Source organism: Peromyscus californicus, unplaced genomic scaffold (assembly GCF_007827085.1).
Source record: "Peromyscus californicus insignis strain IS unplaced genomic scaffold, ASM782708v3 Scaffold_17__1_contigs__length_78620276, whole genome shotgun sequence".
Lineage (NCBI taxonomy): Eukaryota > Metazoa > Chordata > Mammalia > Rodentia > Cricetidae > Peromyscus > Peromyscus californicus.
Genome location: NW_026294469.1, coordinates 46,163,602 through 46,180,297, shown reverse-complemented (window position 1 = coordinate 46,180,297; position 16,696 = coordinate 46,163,602). Strand labels below are relative to the sequence as shown.

Here is a 16,696-nt window from a genome sequence, read left to right as displayed (position 1 = left end):
CAAAACAAAAAATCTCTGCAGGGACTTGAATTTTTGCCCGTACATTGTCCAATTTATACCCAACAACCCAGTCACAGAGTGAAGTTTAGCATCTACCTAGAGAGGAAGGGACCAGATTCTATAATTAAAGAGGGAACTCTGGCTCTAAAATCAATCAGGACTTTGATTAGCCCAGACTAACCCAATGAAGTTCCATATAGCAAGGCTTCCTAGAGGCAAAGAAACTCATTCCAAACCAAACTGACTGCATGTGCTTTTGTGACATTAAAAGTATCTGGACTTCAAACCAGATCAGAAAACAGACAGTCATTCATAAAACCTCCTGCTTTCATACTGGCATGTGGAGCATGACTTCTGAGCATTTCCAGAATGAATACTCCTACCATGCTGGCATTGCTTATTTCAAATAAGCTTGCACCAGGGGATCTGCTGTTGCATCTGAACAGTAAAGATGGATTTGGACTATTTTATTTGGAAGCAATCCAGCACACATCAAAATATTTTTAGCCATTCAATACACATCTCACTGCTAAAATTTTGCTAGAGATCAGCCTTCCTTCTATCCCTGAAAGAAAATATAAATCTGACACTAAGGTGTGAGGCAAGGAAAATAATGGAAGATACTTAGAGCCATTGATGTGAAATGCTTAATTCCTTCTTGGTTATTCGAGTCAAACATGACCTGCCAATCCTTTGTGTTTCTGTTTCTTTCTCGTCGAATCTCAATAACTACACACATACACATGCTGCCTGGAGAATCGAGGCTAACTACCAGCCAAGTTGATAAACTCCCAAGAGAAAGCAAACTGCAGAACCCTCCCTATTCTGCTACTGCGATCTATCTCCTCCACCCAGCAGCTGACACCTGAGCTCTCTTTCCCTGTTTATTGCACATTTCAGCCAAAGGAGTCCTGAAAGAGATGTCCCATCTGCCTTGCTTTGGAAACCTCATGTTGAAGACAAAACCTGAGGCCCCAACAATAACCTAAGATGGTGACTTGGCCTCAGCTCCCATTGTTTACATTCTAACACAAGAATAACATACACACACGCACACACACACACACACACACACACACACACACACACACAGAGAGAGAGAGAGAGAGAGAGAGAGAGAGAGAGAGAGAGAGAGAGAGAGAGAGAGAGACAGAGTATGAAGCGACTGCAATCTCCATTTTCTCAAGGGCAAGAGCCCACTGGTTAATCTCAGTATGTAGGCCTCCCAGGCAGAATTAAGACCCAGCACTGCCCCCTCAGGCTTTCTTTAGTGTGGCCCAGCAAACTACCAAGACTACTGGAAGCTGTGTTTTCAGCCCCTGTGTGACAGCACCTGTGTGACAGCGCCTGTGTGTCAGCACCCGTGTGACAGTCCTGTGTCCTCCCCCATGGATGTCTTCTTCGAGTGAGAGAAATTGGCCAGTCTGTTCAATGCTGTGTCTCCACTTCTCAGCACAGTGCTCAGTAAATATTTGAAGTGGAGCGCTCTGCAGAACAACGGACAGAAAGCCAAAAGCGAGTGAACGTGCAGAGCTAGCTACCTCAACTTGTCATGATCCAACTTTAACAACTTTCAAACCCATCAGAGTCCACATTGGGATCTTGCAGAAAAAGTCTGGGTGAGTTCACAGGAGAAGGAATATAGAGGCAGCAGAGGAGACATCGGATTCTTTTTCCTTTACCATCTTGCCTCTTTTTAGACGACTTTCATCTTTCTTATTCACTCTAAGGAAACACACACTATATTTTCTTTCTTTGAAATAAAGATTGCAGAGAATCTGTGCCTACCTCTTTGTATCCCTTGAATTCCAGAGTTCAGTTCATGTCGCTCTCTGCTAGCTGGAGACACAGCTCTCCGTTTTGCTAACATTTCCTCTGAACACTGGCATACAGAGTTCCCAGGACAATATTTTTTCTGGTTATATTCCCTGCATCTTTTCTATGCTTAAAAGGTACCCAGTGGCTAGCGTATCTTTATAGTAGAGTTATTATGTCAGGTATGTGCACCGAAACAGCAAACAGAAAACTTCACTTGTCTTAGTCCGAGCTATCAGAGCATATGCCCAGTGTGTCTGTTCTGTGAGCTGTTGTAGAATATCCCAAGTATGTCTCTTCTGTATGAAGCGCCCCAAGAGCATAAATATCTTCCCAGAACAATTTGATAACTAGGACTTCCAGAGAGCAGTGCCTGCTGAATGTCACACAGGGAGAGCCCAAGGGACAGCATTTTGAGTTCAGGAATAACCGACACATCTAGGACAACTAGTCTTTCTGTCAAAGATGTTAAGATGAGCCCGTGGTAAAACAGTTCACTCGTCAACAGGAGGTACCGGGAACACTGCGTCTCCATCCAGAAGAACGTGGAGTTGACCTGGACAAAGCTCTGTGTGAGCCAGTGTGGTCAATGGGTTGGATACGGAGGCAGAAATTGCTGATCTTACTAGATATCCATTTTCCCTTTCTTAATGAAAGAATCCAAATGCTCGTGATGGTGACAATGCATCCAGCTAATTACTTGTTTTTCTCACCTCTAATGCAAATATAATACATGAGGATTAACGGAAGTCTCCAGAAAACCCATCCCTGCCTTGTATTTGCCTCTTTTCCCATTGATGCCTGACATGTGGATAGTCAGCACAGCTGCAGGGCCTCTTGGTCCCTGAGGACGGACACCTTATTTGTGAATGCAAAAGAGACAAAGCTCAGGCCTCCAGGTGCCTACCACCACACTTAACTGCATGTGAGGAAAAGCCAACATCTACCTTTTCTCAGTTGTCTCTTCAGTGTGCTCAAACCAAATCCTAAGTGACGCTGTCACTCCACACAGCTGTGGAGCACAGGGTAACAGTGGAAAAAATCCTTTTGGTTCTGGATTAGCAACGGTGTTGAAACTAGATGGGGTCTTGACAGAAATGTAAATTATTAAGTCCTACACCATATCTAGTAGATCATTTCTGAGGAGCCTGCCGATCGGGCTAATAAGCCTTCAAGGTTAGAAACCCCAGCTAAGGAATCGAGAGAAATTCTTCTTATCCAATGTTGCAGGGCAGAGAAAACTCTCCTTGGTGTCATTGGCTTGTGTCTACATACACTTAAGAACTGTTGGGGTTATTTTCAGCAACAGGGCCTCATCATCAAGTTGTTGAGGGCAGCCAACAGTAGCCTTAGCAATAGCCTGTGATGGCATTTTTGGTGGGGAGGGCTTACGGTACCCTTTTGGCCAACAATTCAACAGAACTGATGCACCTATGAACTCATAGAGACTATGGCAGCAAACGTAAGACCAGCACAGGTTCAAGCCTGATGGGGCCCCAGCACTGAGGAGGGAAATGGGCACAGGATCCCACCATTAACCAAGAAGCTATTTGCAATTGATACCATTTCCCTGGGAAAGGGAAAGACAGTTTTCTCTGATGGGAAAATCAGTTTTCTTCAATGGAACATCACTGGGTATATCAACCACACTCCAGGGCGGGCCCCATGCCCAGGAGTAGTTGGCCAACAGAACATTAACTCTGTGGTGTTTTGTGTTGGGGTGGGGGTTGTAGAAGGTAAAGGTTGCTTTGTTTTGATATTTTCTTTGTCTTACTGATTTTTGTTTTGATTTCAGTTTTTTACTTTTGTTGTTTTTGAGAGAGAATGAGAAAGAAAGAGAACATAGGGTTGGGTGGACAGGGTGGTGAAGAGAATCTGGGAGGAGTTGGGGGAGGGGGGCATGATCAAATATATTGTATGAAAAAACATAATCAAAACATTTTTTAAAAAAGAACTGTGAGGGTCAATTAAACATATTTGAGTTCCAACGCCAGGTTCACCATTTTCTGACTACTTGGTAATGGGGAAGCAAGGATATTTGTGAGTTTTGTTGCCCTCACTAATAAGTGGAGATTATATTAACAGTGCCCATTACTGGACAACTGTGTCCAGTGTCCATCAAGTAAAATGGCTATAAATCTAAGCTCTGCACTTGGAATACAGGAGGGACTTTAAGAAAGAAATGAACCCCTCAGCCAGAAGGATGGCTCAGGAAGTGAATGTGCTTACAGCCAAGCTGGCCACCCGAGTTCCATCCTTGGGACCCACACAGTGGAAGCAGAGAAACAACATCTGCAAGTTGTCCTCTGACCAACACACACACACACTCACTCACACACACACACATATACACACTCACATAAATATATACACATACATACACACACACAGTGAATGAATAAGCAAGTGAATAAAATAAATGCAATTATAAAAAAAGAAACAAAAGGTGCCGCTTTCACTGTCTAACATTTACAGTGTGGTGCAGACAGCTGGTCATGTTCTTGGATGTGCATGTGAGCTTAGATCACCTCCCATTCCCTTCCTGCCTCATCCTCATTATTGCCTCTTTCATTCTCTAGGATAAGAGATTTCCAGGCAGGGAGACTCAAGGAAAAAAAAAAGAAAAATACTTTTCTTTGTACGTAACATAACTGTCAGATAAACTACAGGATGGCAGTTGGGAATATCCTGTTGCTAGTTCATGAACCTGTCCATATTGTCAGTTAGAGGAAAAATGACCACCACCTGGAACAGAAACTATGAAGCTCATAGTGCTTTCTCCCAGAGGAAAAGGTGAAAGCAGCATGCTCTTTTCCCCCAGTTTTGGTCTTCCTGCATTTCTTCTACCCAAAAGCCTTGCTTGATGAAAGCCATGGCAGGCCCCTTGCTGCGTCTTGTCTATGCCTCATCTCTACTGTGCAGAAACAATAGCTGGGAAAACTTGAGCTCTCAGCTTGGCCAACCCTTGCATGGGATCATGACGCTTCTTCCACAGTCAATGTGTACGGCACTTGCAACTACGGTATCACTCCCATTTTGCAAGTTGCAGTACCTAAAAGCCATCCCAAACTAAATTCTGACTTCAACTAGTTATTACTAGATTCAGCTAACTATATAGCTCTTTATCTTTTCAAAGATGAAGTTAGAGCAGAAAGCCACAAATCTCAGGGTTAAACCCTTTGAGAGCCATGTTTATATTTGATTGATTTGTTTCAACAGCAGTGGTAGAGGCAGCCAAATGTAATAAAATGCTCAACTTAATTAAAATGTAATATTGCAAATCCCTGTACTGTGTTTTATACACCATTCTTTCCTTTCCTCACACTGTTGCCAGCTTCTAGGTAAATTCACTTTGTCATACAAGTCTAAAATGTCAAGAACTCTGTTCAGACAGTAAAACTTAATGTTATCATGCATCACACCTGGAGTCATAAGAAGACCCACTTCCCTTCTCTGCCTGTCCAATGATTCTACTTTCTGTGAGCTACTTGGGAACCAGGCTTGTACACCTTTCTTCCCCAAGTAGCTCACTAGCCTCTTACTATGCAGAAACAAAGAATTTAGATGGAATCACGTCCATTTTAGGTACTTAATTTCCTAAATGCCAAAAAACTACAGCTCAGTTTTTGGTGTTATACCAAGGGAGTCTTCCAGTTAAGAACTCAAATATTAGGAGTAATTTGTATCAGATAAAAATATTTTATAAAAAAAATTTATGAATAAATCAAATCTTGCTTATTTTATTAAAATAATCAAAGCTGAGTGTGTTGAGACCTACTTTTAATCCCAGGCTTCAGGAGACTGAGACAGGAGGATTGCCATGAACTTGGATCTATAATGAATTTGAGGCCACTTGAGCGTTAATAGCAACAACTTGTCTCAGAGAGTAGAGGGAGAGAATTGACCATAAAAAGCATTTGATTGTAAAATAAACATACATCTGCATAATAACATGAATGCAGGGAATTCGCCTTTAGTAGCTCATTCAAAACTTCTCTGAAATTCTGGTCTTCCCTGGGGAACAGTTAGAAATAGGCTTTCATGTCCATCATCATTTTCTGTATAATTTATGATCTTGCTATTGTTTGAGGTTTATTTTAGGGAAACAACAGTTGACAAGGCATGGATCTGTGATGGATACTTTCCCAAAAGGGCACCACAGTTTCACTGATTGACAAAAGTCCTATAAAAACCACAGCATCGATCACATTTAGTCACTACATAAGAGCAGCCCCCAGATCACATGTTTTGTAGGCTGAAAAGAAAATGAAGGCTGCTGTTTGGCTCCATCGCATGCCAATTATAGTTCTTCTCATAACACACACGTCCCTCTTCCTACTGGCCTCTAAAAACATTCCTGTAAGATTCAGATGTATAAGTACCTGTGTTAACCTAAAGGTCTCACGAAATAACGTCTCCCCAAGTCTATCTAACTCCATCAACCCATGAGAAATTAATACAGATTTCTGACATTCCAGATCTCCTGTCCTTTTCTCTGCCCTCATTGTCATTAAAGGTGTGTATTGGTGGCCTTGTACATTCACTGTCATTAAAGGTGTGTATTGGTGGCCTTGTATACTCACTGTCATTAAAGGTGTGTATTGGTGGCCTTGTGCCATGTGGGGAGACCCAGCTCTGGGAAGATTTGCATTGTAAGTCCACAACAACAAACATTGCACTATATTTTTTTCCCAAAATGTGGTATTATTAGCAAATGGTACTGACCCTGGACTTAGAATTTCTGATAGCTACATCCATATCAAGGCCTAGCTGTGTACAGGGAACACCTGCTATAAAATGTTCAATTAGCGTAGGCCAAGCACCACGGATGACCTGCTTTGCTTAATTCTGGAAAACACGAGAGAGAAGCCATTATCTGAAGTCATCTTTTTCAGAGTAAACTTCCTTGGAATGACTCAAGAAAAATCTGTATGGTTCTGCTAGGTTTTCATTTACCTCTGAGTTTATCTATTTGTAATGCAAATAAACATTGCTTATTCAGGGAAAAACCACTTACTTAAGGAAGGCCCGCCCAACTCCCAGAGGGGCTTGTAGTGAATGAAAACCAAATAAAATACAAATCTGAAAAAAAAGGGGGGGTTTTAGAGGCTGAAAAGGCTCTCTGTAGATTAAAGGAAGTGTTGTTAGGCTGAAAACAAAAGAAGAGAGTGTGTGTGTGTGCATGTGTATGTGTTTGTGTGTGTTCATGTATATGCACTTGTGTTGGGTCAATGGGACAGAGGCTAAAGCCTTTACCCTTGCTCTCCCACAGCCCAAGCATAGATCTTTCCAGTCCCCGTGACAGGTATTACCTGTTCCAATAGAACTTTAGCCTTTCCTTCTGCTTCCTTCAGGCAAGTCTCCAAGTGCTCCAGGTGTTCCAAAGTAAACGCCGCCATCTGTCCATTGACTGGTAAGTCTTCCTTCAAAACAAGAATCAAGGTTTTGGGTTTGGGTTTTTGGTAGGAATTATTTCCTGAGAACTTTTTGAACAATTTTCTGAACTAAAAGCAAGTTTCATTCATAGACTCCTACCAATCTTCTTTTCTTATTACTAACAAAACAGCAGATTGTTATTAAAAAAAAAAAAAAAAAAAAACAACTCAGTCCCAAGGGAAGGCAGAAAATAAGGAAGAAGGAACAACCTCAGAATGTGAGAATAAAACTGCCCATGCTCGAATTTGGTTAATTTGCAACTTTTGTTCTTCAAGAGGGTAGGATCAAAGTTTCACATTCTGATAGGAAATGTCACCTACATGCTATGTGTTGAACACTCATCTTTCAGGAAGGTCATCTGAACTCAATACAGTGCCTTTTGATTTTCTCCTGTCTGTTCAGAGACAGAGCCAAGACAACCATGGTTTAAAATGAGCTTACTCTTCCCACACACAGCCTAGCTAAAAAGACCCAAACCGCCAGACACAAACCTCCCAAAATTCCTCTACAGTTACTTTCTATGATCTATGAGATGAGTAGAGAGTCGGTATAGAATTAGTCATGGACTGGACTCTAAACCTTGAGAATGTCCTAAGCATTCTTTGGCTAATGTAGCAATCACTATTTCAGGTTAGTTTGAAAACGTAGAGCAGAAAGGCCCAGACGGGAGCAAGCATTCTGACTTCCCTGGATATGTGCTATTTTCTTGTGGATGCTCCAGCTGGACGACTGTTTCTGATCAACCTTACAAAGAGTAAACTGTGGTCCTACGTACTCTAAAGATAGCAGCTTTGTTTTTTCCCTCCCGTTTATGACTCTATCAGTTTAATGTGTGTGTGTGCATTTCCTGGTAATACTATAGTGCCATCTGGTGGTAAATGGAACCAGCCATTTAAAATAAAACGTTCATTCTGTTTGTCTGGATGAATCTTGGGGCTGTGCCTCTGGCCTAGTGAAATGAATGGACCACTGCAGGATAAAAGACAACAAAATGTTTCCAGGATACAACAAATCTTGCTTCAAGACCCATGTCTGTCATACACAGCTGCATAGCTCCCTCCAACATTTGCCTGCAGGGGGTGAACATCTTAGGCTAGAACAGTGATGGTACAGGCCATGTGAGCCAATTGTCCATCCTAGACCAGGGTGATTTAGTCAATTCAAGAACGGGTTCATGATCTATTAAATACAGAGACTAACTGTGTGGTGCCCAGTCCCAATGAATACATTCTACAAGACAAACCCCACACCTGCGTCTCAGGAAACATCATGGAAGAGACAGACAGAAAGATTGAAAGAGCCAGAAAACTGAGTAAATGACAGGAAAGCTGTACCAAAATTGCCACAATGTGGTCGCCTAAACAAAACCTTAAAAAATGACACCACCTATTGGCATGCCAGAGTTGATGAGGGATTCTCAAAGAATTTCATTCACAGAAGAGCTAAAGGCAGTAGATGGTTGCTGTGAGAGGGTCAATCGGTCTTCTTCAGGGACAAGACCCCCCAAAAGGTCCACCAGTCTCAAGAGATCAGCCCTAAACACATACAAGCAACACTAGGTGATCTCCAGTCAGATGTATTAATAAATGTACGTACATATATATGTAACAATGATGTTTTTAATGGGTTCAAATGTTCCCCAAAAAGCAACCTCAAGACCAAGTTCTTGGATATTTATACTTAGAGATAAACACACACCGTACAGCATTTTAGGCAGAAAGGGAGATCACAAAGAGGTCTGACGAATCCACTATGTGAAGTCTGTTCCAGATTGCTATCACCAGGGAGAACCCTCCTGACTGAAATTCAATCCCAGGGGAAAAGTTTTAAAAATCTGTGTCAAGATCAGCTAATCCATTTCTTAGTCCTTTTTCTCCAAGCACCCCAAACTTCTCCAACCAAGAAATTTAACCACATGAGTAAGACGGAAGCTCCACAAAGTCAAAACCAAGCAGAACCGACTGCTATTGAAGACTCAACTACCAAGGACTTTTGGACAGACAATTTTAGGAACTTGTCATGTGTTCCAGGATGCAGCAGAACCTCAGCAAACTCTAAAACACACTTTGTATCCTGCACCTGCACCCAGGCACGGGCTACTTCCACACTTTCTTAAGCATCCCAAGTGCTCTCCTCACAGTCTTATAAGAAAGAGCTTATACAAAGGCAAGTGTTTCTCAATAAGAAGCAAATCCATTAACCAAATGAAAAAATAAAACTTAAAAATAAAGTTAGGAATGAGCAAAACATGAAGTTATGAGCTTTGCCTGGAGGGGCACCCTGAGTTTCAGAAGCCCTGAAAAGGTAAAATGCAGTCAGTCATTGTCCATTTTGTAGGATAGGAAGGCAGAAAATCAGAGACGGGACTTAAGTCAGGAGTTTAAGCCCTCGTACACACAATAAATCTGTACTACTTATAAAATTGAACACTCTCAATGGCTAAAGAATTGATAGGTGGATTATGATAATTATCAATTTGTTTCATGAAAACAAAAAACTTTGATAAGAATGCAATAAAAGGGAATACTTACACACTGCTGGTAGGAATGTGAATTAGCCCAGACACTATGAAAGTCAGCATAGAGGGTCCTCAAGAAAACAAGACTAGAACTATCACATCATCTACCTATACCACTCTTGTGTATATACCCAGAGAGTCCAAGTTAGCATACCACGGAGATATCTACACATCCATGTTTATTGCAACAACGTTCACAACAACCAAGCTATGGAATCGGCTTAGATACTCATCAATGAATGAACGAATAAAAAAATGTGGCATATGTACACAGTGAAGTTTTATTTAGCCATGCAGAAGAATGAAACTATGCCATCAATAGGAAAATGGATGGAGCAGAAGATCATTATGTTGGGTCACATTGTTGATCTCAAGTGTGGCACATTTCTCTCATGTGTGGAAGAAGGAGGGGAGAGTCGAGGGACATTGGGGTGTGACAGGAGAAAGGGGGGCTGGAGGGAGAATAAGAAAGGGTAACAGAGGGGATGAATGTGATCAATGTGCATTCTAAACAAGCATGGAAAGGACAATGAAAAAAGAGGCGGCCGCATGACCCCACAATGCAAAAGTACAAGTGATAATAAATAGGACTGTGATTTCTCAATGGATAAATTCCAATAACTCAATAACTCCTATTTCTAATATTTAATTTTAGGTTTTAAATATTTCTACATAAATGTCAAATCAATCTAAAGACATGTAGTTAAAATGATCAAACTAAAATAAAAGTAAATAATTTTAATCATCAGACATATTCTTTGATTACAGTAAAGTGCCAAACTATTATACACGTGAGCATGCATTTGGATTGAGAGTTTATTAATGGAACAAACATACAAAACATAAGCATAGGCTTGTTTTCGGTTGTACAAGTTTCTCATCTGAGTTTAGAGGAAAATTTACATTTCTCTCTCTCTCTCTCTCTCTCTCTCTCTCTCTCTCTCTCTCTCTCTCTCTCTCTGTTAATCGATCCCAGTACTTTCTCTGTATCCTCACTAGTTCTAACTAGCTTTATTTCTGTGTCCTCAGATGACTTATCTGTGTTGGCCATTAAACTTCTTCAAACCTTGAGAGCTGGTTCAAGGTCACTAACGGATACAACTGATGTTCTACTCCTAGTCTGGCTGGTGTGTGCAGAGGTCACCCAGGACTTTGCCGAGGCTTTAACTGAAGCCAAATAAATAACTGTTGATTGATCAGAGGCCCAGCAGCTCACGGAAGATGGTTGTACCAGAGCAAGCTGTCCTTCATGCTGAGTGTTGACAATGGCTTCTTTTAGCAATACTTCCCGTGGATCCTGCCTGTGACACCAAGGGAGTTGACAGCCCCAGGAAATTCTGCTTGCCAGGGCTCGGGATGAGATGGGGTAGCAGAGGGCAAGTCTATGGTTGTGGGGTTAGGTGATGGTAGGGCGGTTATAAAGACAAAGCTTTAATCAAATAAAGTAGGTAAACACTTCAACAGATGACACATTCAATAAATAGTAATAATTTCATTAAAAACCAACTTGAGAAGAACAGTTTGGTACTAAAGCCTTCCAGCTGATTAAAAAAACATTAAAAGAGAATTCTCACAAGTACAGCTCTGTGCTCAAATGACAGTGGTGAAAAATTCTGTTGTGGAATTAAGCTAGCTAGTGCAACCAACACACGCATGGACATTCATTTAAAAGAAAAATTGCTAAAAAGAAAGTGGCCGTAGGAGCTACCTTTATAGAAAAGCATTTTGACACAGGTTGGTTTTAGAGACAGTCTCTAAAATCTGAGACTTCTAACATGCCAAGTGCCCAGCAGGGCTCCCTCCTGCTCGGAGGTACAGTCACTTCCTTCCATATTAGAAATTCTTTCAGCAAAGTTTGCAGTGGTTGAGCTTTCTGTCTGGCATCTCATCTCCTCATTGATGCTGTCTGTTCTTTTTCTCTCTGCTTGGTAGACACCAATGGGCTTTGATGTCTTCTCCTACCTGCTGCCTGCTCAGATTCCCTGCAGGTTCAGGTCTGTCTCTGCTGCCATCTCCTTCATAACTTGCCCCCATTCCTGAGCTCTGAATTACAGACACTTAATCATTCTTTCTCTCTCATTTTTTATGATGGGAATTCACTCACAGTGGAAATTTCATCACCGTCTCCAGTGAAACAGCATTCATCTATGTTGGGGCTGCCTTCTAACCACCCAATAAGATATTAAAGTTCAAACCTGGAGGCTGCATGGAGCATCTATCAACATGACTGAGCAGGAGGTGCTGGGGGAAGCAGGTAGGAGGGCACTGTCTAGAGAGCGCTCTTCTCATCTGGGAGGTTGTGTTCTCTCTCTGACTTGATTGTGTCACTTGACTTGTCTGTCTGAATTTCCATCTTTCAGTTAAGAAAATATGTCCTGGCAATCGACTGTTCCAAAGGAGTGACTGGGGAAAAGGAATTGAAGGACCTGTTTAAAGGTGTGGGTATTGCTGAAGTCCTCCACAGACAGTGGGAGGCGAGTTCCAGATATGCGGGCAGCCCCAGCCTTCTCTTGACCTGTAAAGGGTGGTTGGGGAAGGAGGTGGGGAGCATAACAAATAAATCTAGACAGAAAGCTACAGCCTCTTCCCCTGTGTCAAGACAGGGGCACACATAGCCTGACTGTCTCCCCACCTAGTAAGAAGCCAAAGGCCTAGAGAGCCTGAAGGACAGGTGCAGAGAAAATGGCTTTCCTGGAAAAGAGTAGGCGTAAGGAACCCAGGGAAGAGGACAGACATAGAAAGAGCCAGATAAAAGGGGAAGTCTCACCGGGCAGTGGTGGCGCATGCCTTTAATCCCAGCACTCGGGAGGCAGAGGCAGGCGGATCTCAGTGAGTTAGAGGCTAGCCTGGTCTACAAAGAGAGTTCCAGGAAAGGTGCAAAGCTACACAGAGAAACCCTGTCTTGAAAAACCAAAATAAATAAATAAATAAATAAAAGGAGGGTGCGGTGAGGGGGAGGGGTCTCAGCTCAGAAGGATTGAATTCCACTCCCGTTTCTCTGAAGCCAGCCTGGGGGCTGGACTTGTGATAACAGCATCAGCTGTCAGCAACAAAGGACAGGAGCAAAGTAAAGGCGTGTCCAGGAAGCCTGAGCTCTTCCCTGTAGCTGAGGGGCTTTTAGTCAGTGATTATAATCTTTCCCTTCTCTCCTCTCTTCTGTGAACAGCATCTTTCATCTTGAACAAAATTAAGGTATGATGTATGGGAACTGCTGCATGTTGATACGCTTTCTTGGGGAGAAAAATGAACATTTGCAAGCCTGTGAAAACTCACCTTAATTATTTTGAGGTAAATACTCTCACTGCTTTATGAAACACACATGTGGCACCCTCCCCCACCCCATTTCTCTGATGGGTATAGATTATGAAATGCATGCTTTGGTAGGTAGTTTTTCCAGAATTATGGATCGTCAGTCTCCTGGACCAGTTTCAAGTGGATCTGTACCATCCACCAAGCTGTCTGTCTGATAGAGAGTGTGGGATACTTGGTTTCTCACAAACCAAGCCAAACCCATTTCTAAGGGTTAGCCTTTCGTTCTGCACCAGACTTGACTGTTTCCGGTCTACAGCATCAGCAATAGAGGAGAGCGAAGCAACAAGGGAACTGTGGGCTCACGCTTTAAAAGAAGATTGTTGTCATAGAAGTTGATGCCATTTGGGAGTTTCATAAGTAACTTTTAAATAATGACTGTCTCAGAGTTTCTATTGTTGTGATGAAACACCATGACCAACAAGCAAGTTGGGGAGGGAAGGGTTTATTTGGCTTATACTTCAGCATTGCTGTTCATCACTGAGGGAAGTCAGGGCAGGAGTTCAAACAGGGCAGGATCCCAGAGGCAGGAGATGATGCAGAGGCCATGGAAGGGAACTATTTATTGGCTTGCTTCTTATGGTTGCTCAGCTTGCCTTCTTAGAGAACCCAGGACCACCAGTCCAAGGGTGGCGCAACCCATCATAGGCTAGAGCCTCCCCAGTCAATCCTTAATTGAGAAAATGCCTTAGAGCTGGAGCCCATAGAGGCGTTTCCTCAGCTGAGGCTTTTTCCTCTCTGATGACTCTAGCTTATGTCAAGCTGACACACAAAACAAGCCAGAACAATGGCCTATACCGAATTCTTACCATGCTCACTCTTATCTCAATTCTGTTCAAAAACCAATTCAGTTTAAAGATCCTTATTGAGCAGTTGGGAGATTAACAAGTCAGACATGGATGATGCTCACACCAGAGTTGTTACTTTAGAAGTTGTGTCGATATAAAAATTCTGAGCTTTGGTTGTACTTACTTTAGTTAGTAGTACTTTAACACTTTTATAGTGATTCATAATCTATCATTCTGTACTTTGGGTCATGTTTTTTTTTTTTTCTCTTTGATAAAGAGTTGACTTTTCCAGGGAAAAGCACACCAATTGGTTATCCAATATCAAACCACCCACCTTGAAAACATACATACAAATAACATTATATGGACTGAGCAGGGGTTATATTTAGAAATATATATGTATATACAGACACATATATACATGTAATAACAACCAATGAAAGAAGAGACCATGAATTTGAAGATGATCAGAGAGGGTAATATGGGAAGTTTTCGAGGGAAGAAAGAGAAAGGAGAAATATGATTATAATCTCAAAAATTTTTAAAAAGAAAACTTTATAAAAGTTATAAAAAATTTAAATCAGTAAGAGGCCATCACAGCCTGCCCTAGGATGCTCCAGTTTGATCTCAAATAACATGACCTAGACCCAAAGCAGGAGAGATCATGGAAAGTACATGCCTTCCATGCTTTACATACTACAAACAGGGTCTGGCTTCAAGGACACCTGGATTCACATTGTGTTATATTAGGTCTATGTCAAGGTCTCTTCTGTAGTATAACACAGGGCTCTGCCAGTTTGATTTGTGAACCTCCCAAACTTCTCTAAGTACTCGACAAATCTCAAGGTCCACACACTTGAATCCCATGTATGTACAGTTTTGTAAATAACTTTAGGATGAGGTCCATCCACAATGTAAAAACTGATTATAAATCCTTTGTTTAGAAGGAATATTATATAAAATACACTCTGAATTTTTGTATAAAATAAAACACAATTCTGGACAAACACATCAATATGATTTTGCTTCCTCCATTATAAATTATGCAGGTGAGTAAACAAATAATCATTTCCTCTGCAGGAAATGGCCCAAACTTAAAAGAAGAAAATAATTTTCTCTGTCTGTTCAGTAAACAGCACCCCTTCTAAACCAAGCTTAGTTTTTAAAACTAAAACTTCTCAATCATCCATGTCAACCTTGCTGCCTACAGACTGAAGATTTTTCTAGTGAGGATATGTTTTCTTCACAATGAGAAAGGGGGATAACAAAGCAAGGCATTCTTGTTACTGAAAACTATTTTTATTTCCTTAAAATACAAAGGACACTGAGACAAACAGGGGGCTGTTAAATGAGTGTAGAGTTTCAGCTTTTGACACAGGGTTTCTCTGTGTAGCTTTGCACCTTTCCTGGAACTCACTCTGTAGACCAGGCTGGCCTCAGATTCACAGAGATCCGCCTGCCTCTGCCTCCCAAGTGCTGGGATTAAAGGCGTGTGCCACCACTTCCCGGCTCTGGAGTTTCAACTTTAAATGATGAGAAATTTCAGAAAACTTGCAACAGGAGAGGTATGATTAACACTGATGAGCTAGTCAATTCTAAGCTAATCTCAAAGGTAAAATCTGTACAGACTTTAACATAATTCAAGAAGAAAATGAAAATAGTCCTATAGCACCGGCCCATAAAACACACATCATGAGAAATCTGTTTTAAAATAAATCCAACTCTTCTATACCTATTTCAAAAGATTGTTATGTTAATCAAGTAGAAAAAAGATGCAGCACAATATAAACTATAAAAAATTTATAAAAGCCCATAATAGTCTTCTTTCCAGGGGGGGAAGAGGATTTGATTTCTCTAATTAAAATTATCCAAAACAATATCATTTGCTTTGCTTTGAATGGTTAAGATATTTGAGGGACAGAATCTTTTTTTCTTTTTCACACAGCACACACAAGTTTAGATTTTAAGTACTTGGGCATATTAAATAGCAATTAATTCCCCTACTAAATATCACTATTTGAGGAGATAGACATGCCTATACAAAGGACAACCATCAGGTCACTATGTAGGTGAGGTGATACAACTGTGTCCCCAAGATGACTGCAATTTCCCAGTTAGTTTTGTTATATAAATCATCTCTATATTCTGTATACTAACAGTGTTCAGAGTGGTGACAAATGGTTTTCTGCCAATGATGTTCAGATTATAAATATATAAACATTTTAAAAATGTTCAAAAAAGTGAACTGTATTGACAAGAACATTCATATTCCAATGATGCTGTTTCTCAAACCTAGCAAGAAAATCCTTAGTTGAACTTGGTGTATAATGAGAAAGTTTTTCCCCAAGCCTGGCATCTGCACAGACTTTCTTTCTCTCTCTCTTTTTTTTTTAACCAAGATTAGAAGGAGAAATGGGTTATGCACCCTTTTGTATCAGATAAAAGCTCGGCAACAATTTCCATAGTACATTCCAGACTGATAAGCCAGGCAGAGGACAGGCTCAAAAGCTCATTTTTTTTTCTGTAAATTTCCACTTCTTTTAAAGTCTCCCAGTCAACTACTCCTAAGAGGCAGACAGAATACTAACAGGAAGTACAGCTCACACAACCGTTTCTTCTCAGGGAGGCTCAGTCTCCTCACTCGAGAAATGAGGCTACCGTGACCATTCACCTTGCGATCAGTGCGGGTCTGCCCTGCTGCTCTGCTGTCTTCTGTCTCTCCATGTTTTTGGAGAGTTTCTCATCTGGCTAATTCTAGGTCTCTAAAGCTACGACCTCTCAACTTGCCTTTGCAGCAAGGTGTCGCGGGGTGACTTGGCCTCCACCTTGT

At 41.4% G+C, this 16,696-nt stretch overlaps 1 protein-coding gene across 1 annotated transcript in view; it reads right to left on the bottom strand.

Annotated features, from left to right (window-relative positions):
* Ccdc192 (coiled-coil domain containing 192) overlaps positions 1 to 16,696 on the bottom strand; it is a 204,730-nt gene that overhangs the window by 171,078 nt on the left and 16,956 nt on the right. Inside the window, exon 3 of the mRNA XM_052742221.1 lies at positions 7,128 to 7,238. Coding sequence (XP_052598181.1) covers positions 7,128 to 7,238 — 111 coding nt within the window. The remainder of the gene's footprint in view (positions 1 to 7,127; positions 7,239 to 16,696) is intronic.